Raw genomic sequence first — 12205 nt, forward strand, 5'->3', positions numbered from 1 at the left:
TTTTTGAAAATGTGGCTACACTGGTTGTATCAGTTACAGACCACCATAACTAAGGGTGGTAAAGGTGTGCGATTCCTGCTGCCTGCAGCGGTTATAGATTGCATAATGCCTATGCAAACACACATCACCACACATTTACTGAAGCTCAGCCTTGAGGTAGACCGGTTTGATGTGATAGAGAGACAGAAAGAGGAATCACTTCACACTTATAGGCTTTGCATTGTATGTTACTGAATGCTTTGGCTTTCATCCAGACCTCCCATTATGTCGTCACCAGACCACAGCAAGAAAGGTATGAGCCACTATTCAATAATTGCAGGTATAGGGCCATTTCATACCATAATGAAGCCTCTATTTGATTTGAAATTCTTGCATCATGACTGCCTTTCCACAGCATGGGGATGTTCAGCGAATCTGGAAATACATCCTTTGAAAGCTTTTATTTGTTGATTTGTCTGAAGAAATCCAATTAGCTGTAAAGTAAATCCTCTCTTCCAGGAAGGTTGTGCTTGTAATATAAATAAATATTAATTTAAATAAATATTTTCTCCATAAAATATAATCCAGTGAATAAAGGTATAAAGTTGTGTTTCTGTACTGTAATTAGTGAGGCCTAGTCTCGCATAGTCAGACCTATCTCTGCACTTCGATTCAGTGCTATGCCAGCTAGTTCCTGCACCTTGGCAGGCTTCCAAAAGTTAACTAATCAGAAAAAAAGTGGGCTTTTAGAAAGAGGGTCCTTAAAGAGACAAGAGCTAAGAGAGGCAAGAGAGGTGAAGTGAGGTGCTGAAGCAATGGACAGTATTAGAAAAATAATGTGTTTTTTGAAAAAAGCATGTAAACATTTTCTAGTAGACGTCCAAAATAAAAGCATGAACCTTAAAATGAGCATAATATGGAACCTTTAAATAATAGATCAGAAGTAATGTGAGACGAATAAATAAATGCAGAGAGGGATTTTGTCCAAGTGTGGTTTATTTAAGAAAACTGTGTTTATTACATGACTGAACTGCAATATTTAGCCCTAATTTATTTTACAACTCTAGTACAAGTCTATTCACAGGACCCACCTAACAGAAACATACATTTTCATGTGGGCCTTGATTAATTACAAAATTCCTCGTGTGTCTCCAAAAATAAAAAGTACAGATTGATGACTGAGAGATAAATAGATAAATACACAAAAATCTAATCAAACTCAATCAGTCAATAAATAAATAGAACAATAAATAACATTCAAAACATCTTTGGCCAAACTCGGGCCACTTCATTGTCCCCACAGAGTTAACATTGGTCTTGGTAGATGCCTCAGCCAGTCAGAGCACAGTATGCTGACTGAATCAGCTTAACCTATGGGGTTCTAAGGAACAACACTGGATATGTGGCATGAAATAGCAAGTGAAGAACAATTATATCGAGGCACTTTTAAGGATGTTCTAGGAAATGACAACATTTCCATGTCTGTGTGTATTCCCCAAGAGGAAGCAAAGTGTAAGACAAGAAGCAACATTCAATTGAAAGATAATTGAACGACTCCTTTGTTCATCTAATCATGTTACAATATGTTCCCTCTTTTTTTTTTTTTTTTTTTTACAATTTTGGGACAGAGCATGATAAAGTACCAGATAAAATAGAAAACATGAGCTGGAAAAAGATGATAAATGATGACATAGGAGGAAAACAATGGTAAAATATTGTGTGTCATCGGCCAAAAGAACATTGTTACATATTTGCTTTTCGAGTCTGTGAATAACATCAATGTGTGTTCTCCGTGATGGTTGAGTCTGACTGAGTTTCTGACTGCTCCCCAAATATCCCTGCCAGTGTCTTAAAGCGGGGCCCCCAGTCACTGAGGTAATCATAGTCCTCCTCGAGGTCTATAGCGAGGGACTCGATTGAGCTGAGTGACTCAGCCACGGAGCCATTGCCCTCATAAGCATACGTGGCCAGGGAGTCATAGGGTGGGGCTGAGTTGTCCGTGTCATGTTCTTTCAGACGCTGGTTGATAAAATCACGGATGTCGGCGCTGTCCTGAGAGACAGGTGCCCTGGCACCTCTCTTCATCTCAGGTTTGACGTCCCTGCGGTACAGGTTCTCTTTGACAACCTTGGGGTTACGAAGGGTTCCCATGTCAAATGCGTGCGTGTCCTCCTCCCCCCCTCCTTCATCATCATAGTGGATCACATTATCCCGGATGTCCTCTTTGGATGACATGAGGGTTTCCTTTTTCTTCTGCCGCCTCAAGCCCACATAGAGGACCACAATAACTGGGGGTACAAAAAAAGAGAGCTACATATTAGACCACTGTGAACAATGTATTTCCCACTGTGTTGCCTGCACCCACAGCTCCCCATGTATTTGTGGATTTATTTGCCGGCTCTAGGGCGGTTGTTCAAACTACAGGTTATACTTTTGCATATTTTGTGTCCGGAATTAAAACACACTGTCCAATGTTCTTGTAGATATGGAAGAAAATTATTTTAATAGTGTAATGCTGGAATCAGACATTCAGGGATACTTGTATGAGCCAGAATACAGCGTGGAGGAATTACAGCATATGGAAGTAGAAGCGGCCGCCACAGTAAACAGTCAAGCATCTCCAGCCGGTGAGGATAGTGGCACAGAGTGAAGTCGATGTGTAATTCACCAAAGCTTTAGGAGACATACTTCGGGATCCCAAAAAGAATATGGAAAGAAAAAAACAACCACAACCAGCACATACACTGTTTGTGACCCGGCGGAGGTGGTGAAGTTTGGGAGTGGGATTGGTCTTGGAAGGCAATGTACCCAGCGCATTCTGGTTGCTGTAGGTTATCTTTCTAATGCATAGTTTTATAAATAAAACAATTTTTCCAGTGGTGAAATATCCCTTTAAGCTCAAAGCACCACTGTGGCTACAGACTCACATCACTGCTAGCATAGCTGTAACTCTTAACCATGTTTAGAAATTAGAGCTCTGGATGTCAGTATTTTAGATATTTGGTTTATATGTAGGCTTAACCTATGTTTCAGCAGCATTTAAATGATGTAGTTTAAACCGGCTTCACACTGAGATACTGTAAATGAAGTCCAATTGAATCTGGCTATATGTAACCTAGACATGTAAAACACAGTTTTATCCAAATTTGGCCCAGATTCAATCTCAGTGTCCAGACCTGCATGACCTGCAACTCAGTGCCTGCTGGGAATTTAATTGTTTTTGTGGCTTTTGCAGAATTACATACTTATAACAGAACTATATAAATATATAAAATTGTACAGGTGAGCAATGGTTTAAGCACCCAGCAATTTTGGTTGCTTGAGGTTCTGCACATTTTAGAAACTGTAGCACTGCTGTTTGATTTTCAGCACATAACGTTACAATACATCTCCTTTTCTCCTTTTCTCCTTTTTTCCTCTCGGTGCAATGTGTCTCCTTCTGTGTCCCTCTCTCTGTCTCCTCAGTGAAAAATGCAGTAAAATTCCATCTGGTTTTTAATATACAGGTCTGTATAGGAGGAAGAGCTATAGCCAGGCTAAAACTCAAATAATTCATATGGAAAAGTCCAATAAATAAATAAATAAAAAGCTTTAAGTAGGTCTCTTCCTTTCATCCTTTCTATATCTCACTTCCTTTCTACCTCCCTTTACTCCCAAGCGATTTTATCAACCTGTGAATAGTGTTCCAGCTCCCCCCAGTGGCAGCTACATAGACTTCAACAACAGCCTGTTATTATAGGACACACCGGTTGAACACAGCTTGTGGGCACAGCCAATACACATCAGGTTGGGAGAAACAGCAATGTAGATGAAAGTCTCTGAGCTGGTTTGTTTAATTTACCTCATCATTTTTCCTCACAGGACAACTAGGTCATCCTGACAAATCCTGCACAGGAAGTAAGTGGCTCTATGGAAATGTTCTCAGTGTGAGTTCTGATTTTCTCTGCCACTTTTCTTCTCAAGGACAGCATGACAGTTTGGCATCAGCTTCAGCCTTGGGGGCGAGTCGACTTGGAGCTTTGAAGACATTCTTCTCAGATGAAGTGAACACACCAACAGCTCTATAGCACACCAGTAAATTTGACCATGTGCTTTTATGTTCCCTCACATATAAAACAATGAAACTTTATGATTTATGATGAGTCATAGTAATTTAACAGTGGATTCTTTGTTGGACAATTTATTAGCCCGAGATAGAGAAATGTAAATACACCTCAATTCAAAGGTCATGGCTACCCTTGACTTAAATAGGAACTTCTTTAACAAGCGACCATCCCATATTCATGATTCAGAAAATGATCCCATAAACTTACATTTACTTCCTTTGTGCTATGTAGATGAGTTTGGACATTAATAGCAGAGAATTAAGGAGGAGTTTTATAACCATGACCTTGTGTGAAATGTAAAAGCTTTAGCCTGGGAGGCAGCCACAGGGCACCAAGATTGGATTGAGTTTATAGAGCCAACCGTCCCGCCCTCCAATCTTGAACGTCTCATTGAATGACCAAATTCATATGGGTTCTATAATTAACTGTGGACGCTCCTGGAGAGACGCCAGTCCAAGTCTGATGGACAGCTCAGCATGTTTAGAGTCAGGTGTTGTCAAAAATGGCAAGACAAAATTAATAGATTTAGATTCACATTCATATTTCAGTTGTCGAACTGTAAAACAATTCCCTGTTTCCTTTAGGATTATCAGTGAAACTGTGTTAAAATGGAGAATGTTTACAAGCCAGAAGACAACAGGTCTCACCTAACAGGATGATGATACATAGAAGGATGGCAATCAGAGCTCCTGTGCTGAGACCCACTGGGAGAAAGATGGCTTCTGCGCTGCACGTTAGCAGGGAACCATCTGATTCACAGCCACATACACGGATGGTCAAGGTGCCTGTGCTGCTCTTGGGTGGGTAGCCATTATCGTCAATTACCACAGGAAGGAAGTAGATCTCCTGCAAACGCCGTCTAAAGCCACTCCGCTTTGTCACAATTCCAGCTGTGTTGTCTAGAAAAAGGGGGAAAAAAGGAGACATTTTGCAATCGGCCATAAAAAAACAACAAAAAAACATAAAGCAATCTGATCTGATTTTGAAAGGGTGTGTGGTCTTTGATTAAAAGAATCTTCCAAATGTGTAAGGAAAGGTCTGAAGTAGTGCAGCAAGTGCTTATTCCTTGATCTATACAGGTTAGACAGTGTTCTGGCCAAAGCAAAAGAAAATGTTCCAGCGTGTATAATCTCACATCAATCAGGCCTCAGGCCTCTGAGCTACAAGTCTGGAGGTCCAAGTATGAGAAGATAAATACAACTTTTCAAAGTCTGATAACTTTTTATGTTTGATATCAAATCCTTTCTGAATGGGAAGAAAAACTGCAATGTATCAAAGAGTTGTCTTATCAAAGCTCTCGCCATTTTACACTGCTTAATTTAAAAGCTGATAGAGTCTAACCACACCCAGTACATCATTCCGTGAAAGACTGCGAAGCTTTTTCTGTCTACATGCAATGTGAGAACAATTGGGATGTGTTGTTATTTTGTTATCTCTTTGTGCAGGCAGTATCACTCAAGAGAAACAACAGATTAGCAATGAGAGATAATAGATAAAAAGATACATAAGAGCAAACAAAGGGAACAACTTGGGAAGACAGCCGGAGGTGCAAGGATGGCGAGTGGAATAGAGGTCGACAATGTATACGAGGGAGAGGGAATGTGTCAGGTTGGACCTGCCTGGTTCTGTCTGCTACAGCTAGACTGTCTGACCCCTGTCAAGCCAGGTTTGTTCCACTGACGAAGCCTGGCACTTTTTCTTGACAGGAGGTCAGGCATTTTAGCACACCTTGCATGTTGTGCACAACTGTGATTTTGTTTGGGCTGCCTCTCTCTCTCTTGCTGAACCTGTTCACAGTGCCCGTGGTGTTTGTATTTTCTGTCCCTGCCTATCAGATCTCACTCTGTATCTGGAGAGTGTGCATGCAGGGCCTCTGGCAGTCAGGAAACTGCAAGACAGTGTGTCCAAAAGGTAAAACTGCATCAGAGGTTCGGACCTGGGCCTGTCAAGGATGGTGAATTCATTCGTTTCCCTGCGCCCATCCTGCCATGTCCCACTTTTCATTACCCATTTTTCTGGTTGGACTTCAAAGGGCTTGGTCAGTGCACACTGCAGTGTCATACATGACCTTATCGTGAGACGTCTGACTGCATGTGTTGAAGTTATTTTTAGCATTGAGACATGCCACTCATATAAGCTTTAAGCAACAGACTTCAGCTAGTAACAATTTAACTTGAGAGGGTGGTTGTCCTAATTCCAAACTAACGAGTTTCATCTAGAGATTTAAGGGTAACTATTAAAATTGAAGTAATAATGGTTCTATTTGTTGGATTATTTGCCCCCAAATTCAACTGTAATATAATATACCTTAAGTTGATTTTCTTTCACACTTTCAACATCATTTACAAATATTTTAGAGCTCTTTGTGTGATCTCGCAAAATAATACTTTTATAAAAAGCAATAAATCTGCCTCCTCTCTAATACACGCTTATTGATTGCAGGCACCATTTCTTTATCATTCATATTGCTGGGTTGTAAGCATTTGTCAGGTGTAAAGAACAGCTTTTTAATGGTGAGAGTGAAGTGGTTTCCATGGTTTAAAAGATGAAGCTGCATAAATTGTGACAGTGTGTGTTACTAGGAGATATGCCCTCAGGCTAAATAGTCAAAAATCAGTCAGCTGTACTGATTTGCCATGTCACCAAGAAGAGGTGTTGTCAAAATACAGGAACACTCACTTCCAAAGTCCCGGATGGTGAAATTCTTGTTTTTTATATCTTCCCTTGGTGATTTGAAGGAGAACTGTTGTCCAGCAGTTGGTAGATCCTGGTCTTTTGCACTGAATGTTTGAATCACCTGGTATAAATGAAAAACACAACATTAAAAAAGGTAGTCATTCTTAGTTTACTTAGGTTTCAATTGGCATTTAATAGTTGTTGTTTTTTTCCAAACAGTTAAAGGTTATCTTTAGTTTAGTTAAAGGTTATCTTTTCTAGTGGACCTGTCTGTATCGGGTACATTAGTTGTAGACTGGCAACCTTTTCATCTCTATACTGACAGCAAACTGTCTGTGGATTTACACAGTTGGGGATTTTGTTTTGAGTAGCTATCTCAATGTCAAATGTGTATCTGTAATGGAAAACAGAACTCCTACAGGTCAAATTGTTCTGGCAGAAAATGTGAAATTATTCAACAGAAGTGTCAACTAGTCCTGAACTGACTGCATGTCAGACCTGTCAGTGCTAAAACAAGGCCGTTAATTGTTCTCTTGGTAGTTCTGGATACAGTTGCTGAGCATTTGATTGAAATTTCTAGATCACCTCAAAACATATTGTGATGGTGTGACTGCTGGAGCTTGCTCAACGGTCATGAAGACAAACTAGTTGTTTTATAGTATAAAGACACATTTTGATCAATCCAGCATCTACTCATATGTACTGCAGCACAAACTGGATGACTTATATATGAAAATGTGTAAAAGAATTTACTGAAACAACATCTAGCCATCTAGCCTCTAACCTCTTTGTACTTCCACCCTGCTAGACACAGACTGCTTATTCATCTGCCTCTGTACCAGACTGCTGACTGCTTTCTACCTTTTTCTCTTCCCCAAATGTCTCAGAGCTTTGTCTGAAACCAGCTGTCCAGCCAGCCCAGCTGTGCTACCAGTCTGCTCTTCCCCGCTCACAGGGCTTGACCTGCTGCAGACCTGATGCCTTGGCCCTGGATCCCCCACATGCAGGGGACACTAATCAGCCCTCCTTCCGTGTTACATCACCCTGACTATGCTGCTCTCTCTCTCTTTCCCCTCTCAGTATTTGAATTAAACTTCCTGCAGGGGAGTAAACCCTGACACCAGGTGTGATGAGTGCTCCGTTGTGTACCCCACAGCAGCTGTACACTTCACACTATTGATTTCCAGTGACCACATTAGCTTAGTGATGAACTAACAGTTACATTCACTTGCATTTAATCTATAGATTTTTTTTTTCAGTAAATTAGTTATGTCAGAAATAATTGCTTATGCCAATCAAACGTTACCACAGTTCAATAGGATGTCTTAAAATCGTGCATGTCATACCCCTCACTCACTCCCCTCATTCCCTGTCTAACAAATATTATTAATACTATTAACTGTCCAAAAAAGGAAGAAACACCAAATATTTTCAGTTTAGAATAACAGGAAAAGGACAAAAAAAAAAACTGCTGGCATCCTTTCAGCTCTAATGAAAACCCATTATTAATACAGTAGCAGGAAAAAAATATGTGAACCCTTTGGAATTACCTGGATTTCTGCTTAAATTTGCCATAAAATGTTAGATTAAGCAGATTGTGTTTGTTTATTGTTGTGACTTAAATGAAGATCAGATCACATTTTATAACCAATTTATGCAGAAATCCAAATAATTCCATACTTTTTTACTTCACGTATTTCCACCATGGCATTTCCTTCCTGCAATTACAGAAAATCGCTGTAAAACATACAGTTTTGCAGTGTCAGAGCTAAGACATCAGTATTTGAAATCAGCAGTAAAGTTTGTTTTATTTTCTAATTACACTGTTAATTAGAATGTATCATGTAAAAGCTCTGACCTTTCTTTTCTTGGATTTAAAAGTGCTTCCGACCTCTTCTCAATTATAAGTGGAGCTGCTGCAGCTGTAACTGCTGATTACCGGGTGCTATTGTGTATGTTAAATGGCTTTAAGTGTATTCTGCTTTTGCACTCAGCTGCATTGTAAGTAAAGCAAGATAAGAGTGCCAGCTAAATACTGTAAATGTAAATGTAATTATTGCAGCGTAACAAACTGATTGAGTAGGATAGCATTTCAATGCGGCATTATAAAAGGCTAAGGAAATACATTAAAGAATAAAGGACACATTATAGCTCTGGCTGTCCTAAGTATATCTAAATGCACAGTGGTATATATATATTCTTGTTTTATGATTCCTTTGTGGTTGCTTTTTCTCATTTCACACTGGACACAGTTGACCGGTCAGGACTCAGTACAGTAAATAAGGAAATATTCCACTGTATTATTTTGACACAGCCCTGACCATTTTTATTTTCTAATCTCAGCTTAAGGTCTTGGGCCACTCTCCTTCCTGCTCTCCCCACACATTTACATGCAAATAGTCAGTTGCTTCTCTTGCTTGGCTACTATGGATAGGTCCTGCTTACAGATTATTTTCCATGGGAAGTTAAGCCACAGCATGAGGCACTCCAAAACAAGCGGTTTGTATGTTTTTCAGCAGTGAGAGTGCAGATAATCATCTAGAGAGAGACATGTGATGGATTTTACAAGGATCTGCAATTCTTTATCATCCACCAGCTGTGCACAACACCTGGTGGAATCATGCTGTGGAAACACTGGAGGAAAGTGTATACTCTGCACTGGAGGGCAAGGGAGGAGAGGAGGAGAGAGGGGAAAAATAGGAGGGAAAAGAGGAGACTAAAAGCAGGGGATTAAAGTAAGGCAGAGGAGAGGAGAGGATTAGGCAAAAGGAGAGGAAAGAAGGTTTTTTCACCCATTTTAGTCTTGCCTTCTCGGTATTATATCTATTGTATTACATTATGTATTATTGCCTTTTAGGTAGTATTCCTTTAAATATGGACCTGTATTGAGGCACATTCTTACCCATCTGTCTCACTTGGAAAGCAGCTATAAATGCTATGTAAATAAAAGTGACTTGATTTATCATATGATTATTGCAGCTGGTCTGAATGTAGGGCTACAGCTGTCTAGTCTTGAACTTTTTTTCTGCCTTTTTGACTTTGATTTGTCTTTTTGTAATTTTCTAAATATGTTAAAATATGTATTTCTCTGTACCTGGTCTGCAATCTTATAATAGATCCCTAGTTGAACCCTTTATGGTTTCATTTGTCAAAATATGTACTGAATAGCTGAATGGAAAAGATTACAGGGCAGAAGTTGTGCAAGCAAATGTAAAGATCTATTTATCCTTAAAGTCACTGAAAACTTTCAAATAATATTCGGTTTCAAATAATTTCTCTATATATTTAAATATTTATGATTAAATACAGATATATATTATATATAACACTATCAAATCAGCTAATCTTCATCAGGACTGTGTGGATGTGGTATGAGCAGATTTGATTGACAGTGCCCTAGTAACATAAAAACCCTACAACTGTTATCAGATTTTCATTAAAACATTGGATATATGTACAGGACATCACAATTTTCGAACTGAGCCCTTCACCCCTCCAACCAGTGAGAAGAGCACTGACAGTTAAACAGTCTGAGATCTCTCAAGGGAAATAAGATTTGGCAAAAAAAACTGCATTTATGTAGAATCCCATCGCAGTAAGCAGCTCATTGAAAGAAAAGTGGTTTTTTAGGGCCTTTAAGAAAAATGTGTTTTCAGTCGATCTTGATGGCTGAAAACATAACACAGCCAACTTCACGTGAGGAATAAAGTGATGCCTTCAAATACAGGACAAAGCCGTTGTTTTGATAGCACCGGAAAACATCCTCAATGTGATGAGGAGTCTACAGCAATTTGATAGACTGCCACAGAAGCAGTTCCCTCAGAATGCTAACTGCATATAGACGCTAGTTAATGGGCTAATTTACAGGCACAGGTGGTTTACAATGCGCACAGGCAAATTCTCCACTGCATCTCAAATATATCATCTGAAATGTACTCTAGGTTGCTGATATGCAAAGTACTGCCGTGCTTTATGATTGCTTCTCCTGCTAAATCGAACTATATGAAACAATCAGTTCAAGATTTTGATTCATACTCTGTGCTGAAGAGTTCTCTGCAAACTGCCTTGAAATAAAATATTTTATTCAAGTGACCTTGAGTAAAAGACTGGAAACCAACCCTCTGTTAGGTATCAATGTGAGAGCTAAATGTGTGTATTTACTAACAGCAATATGGGGCTCCAAAAAGCAGAAAAATACCACTAAATCTTATCTCCACACACCACAAAATCGGCATTTGTTTCTTATTAAGTGTAAACAATGACTCTTTGCCAGAGTTTATATAAATCTACACCTTTCAGATTCAATTTAACACCTTCAGATAGTTTTCAACAACCACCTTGAAGCCATATCAGCTCTATGGGAGGACAAACAACACTCCAATCAACAGTTGTCAACTCACTGAAAAATCAACACATACTAGAACAGTTGCTGTGTTCAATGCCACAAGCGCATGGTGTGTACACAGAAAGAGGCAGGGAAGAGAGTAAATGTGAACATACCTGTCCCATTTTGGCATTTTCACACACAAAGGTCTCATAAGGACTGGCAAGTTCAGGTGGGAACTCGTTGATGTCCAACACGTGGACAGTGACGGCCACTCGACTGGTTAGAACAGGACTATCTGGAGAAAAAAAAATAGAAGTGTTTTAGTAAGGACTCTGGACTAGATAGTGTTGCATGAATACAAAAATAATTCACAGCACTGACATCATGTGGATATCTAAAGTATTACCATCATGTGATGAGCATAAAAGCATAAATGTTTATGACTGCTGATGTAGGATTGCCAAGTGGTTAAAGCGGCTGTCATGCCCAAGTGTCCGGTCAGAGTGTCTTTGAGCAGATGCTAAAGCGCCTAGCTGCTCGCCCACTGTTGGTCACTCTGGTTAAATGTGTCTGCTAGAAAGCCATTGATGTGTCTGGAACACGGTGCATAAATTGTACCCAGACGCCGTTGTTGCTGTATGACACTTTTGATTGATGATGAAAAGGAGGATTAAATAAAAACACACTGTAAATGCTTCCCATGCGCTGCCTACAAATAAAGCATGTCTCACATTATGGAATATGGCTCTATAGAGAGAAAATTTTCTTTACAGGTTTTTATTTCTCCTCAGATTCTGTTATGGGTTTTAGCTATGAGATGTACAGCCCATATTAATTATAGTGTGAAAGCCCCCTTGAGAGGAACTAACTTGAATCCAGGGTTGTTTGTTACAATGTTTCCTCACTGCAGGGGCACAACGGGGAAATGTTCTTTTTGTATGAAAGCCCAAGTAAGGTAAACTTTATGGATTTGTTGTGGGAATAGGCTTTTCTCTGCAGTGGGGGGCTTAGTGTGCACTTGTTTGTGTGAGTACCAGTGCATGGGTGCGTAGGTGCGTAGGTTTGTGTGTAGGTGGGTGGTTCAGAAGAATGCAGGGGAGGGGGGGGGGGGGGGAAC

General features: G+C 39.8%; 1 protein-coding gene across 3 annotated transcripts in view; it reads right to left on the reverse strand.

Annotated features, from left to right (window-relative positions):
- Nucleotides 1-1663: 1663 nt before the first annotated feature.
- Nucleotides 1664-12205, reverse strand: part of LOC123963177 (cadherin-12-like) — a 64932-nt gene continuing 54390 nt past the window's right edge. For 2 of the 3 annotated variants that reach the window (XM_046040021.1, XM_046039931.1), the window contains 4 exons: nt 11262-11379; nt 6765-6882; nt 4733-4984; nt 1664-2267 (listed from right to left, as the gene is read on the reverse strand). In XM_046040021.1, coding sequence (XP_045895977.1) covers nt 1756-2267; nt 4733-4984; nt 6765-6882; nt 11262-11379 — 1000 coding nt within the window. In that variant the 3' untranslated portion in view covers nt 1664-1755. Of the gene's footprint in view, nt 2268-4732; nt 4985-6764; nt 6883-11261; nt 11384-12205 lie in introns of all 3 variants that reach the window. The other variant, XM_046039844.1, reaches the window with a different exon arrangement.

This window comes from Micropterus dolomieu, linkage group LG01, assembly GCF_021292245.1.
Source record: "Micropterus dolomieu isolate WLL.071019.BEF.003 ecotype Adirondacks linkage group LG01, ASM2129224v1, whole genome shotgun sequence".
Classification (NCBI taxonomy): Eukaryota; Metazoa; Chordata; class Actinopteri; order Centrarchiformes; family Centrarchidae; genus Micropterus; species Micropterus dolomieu.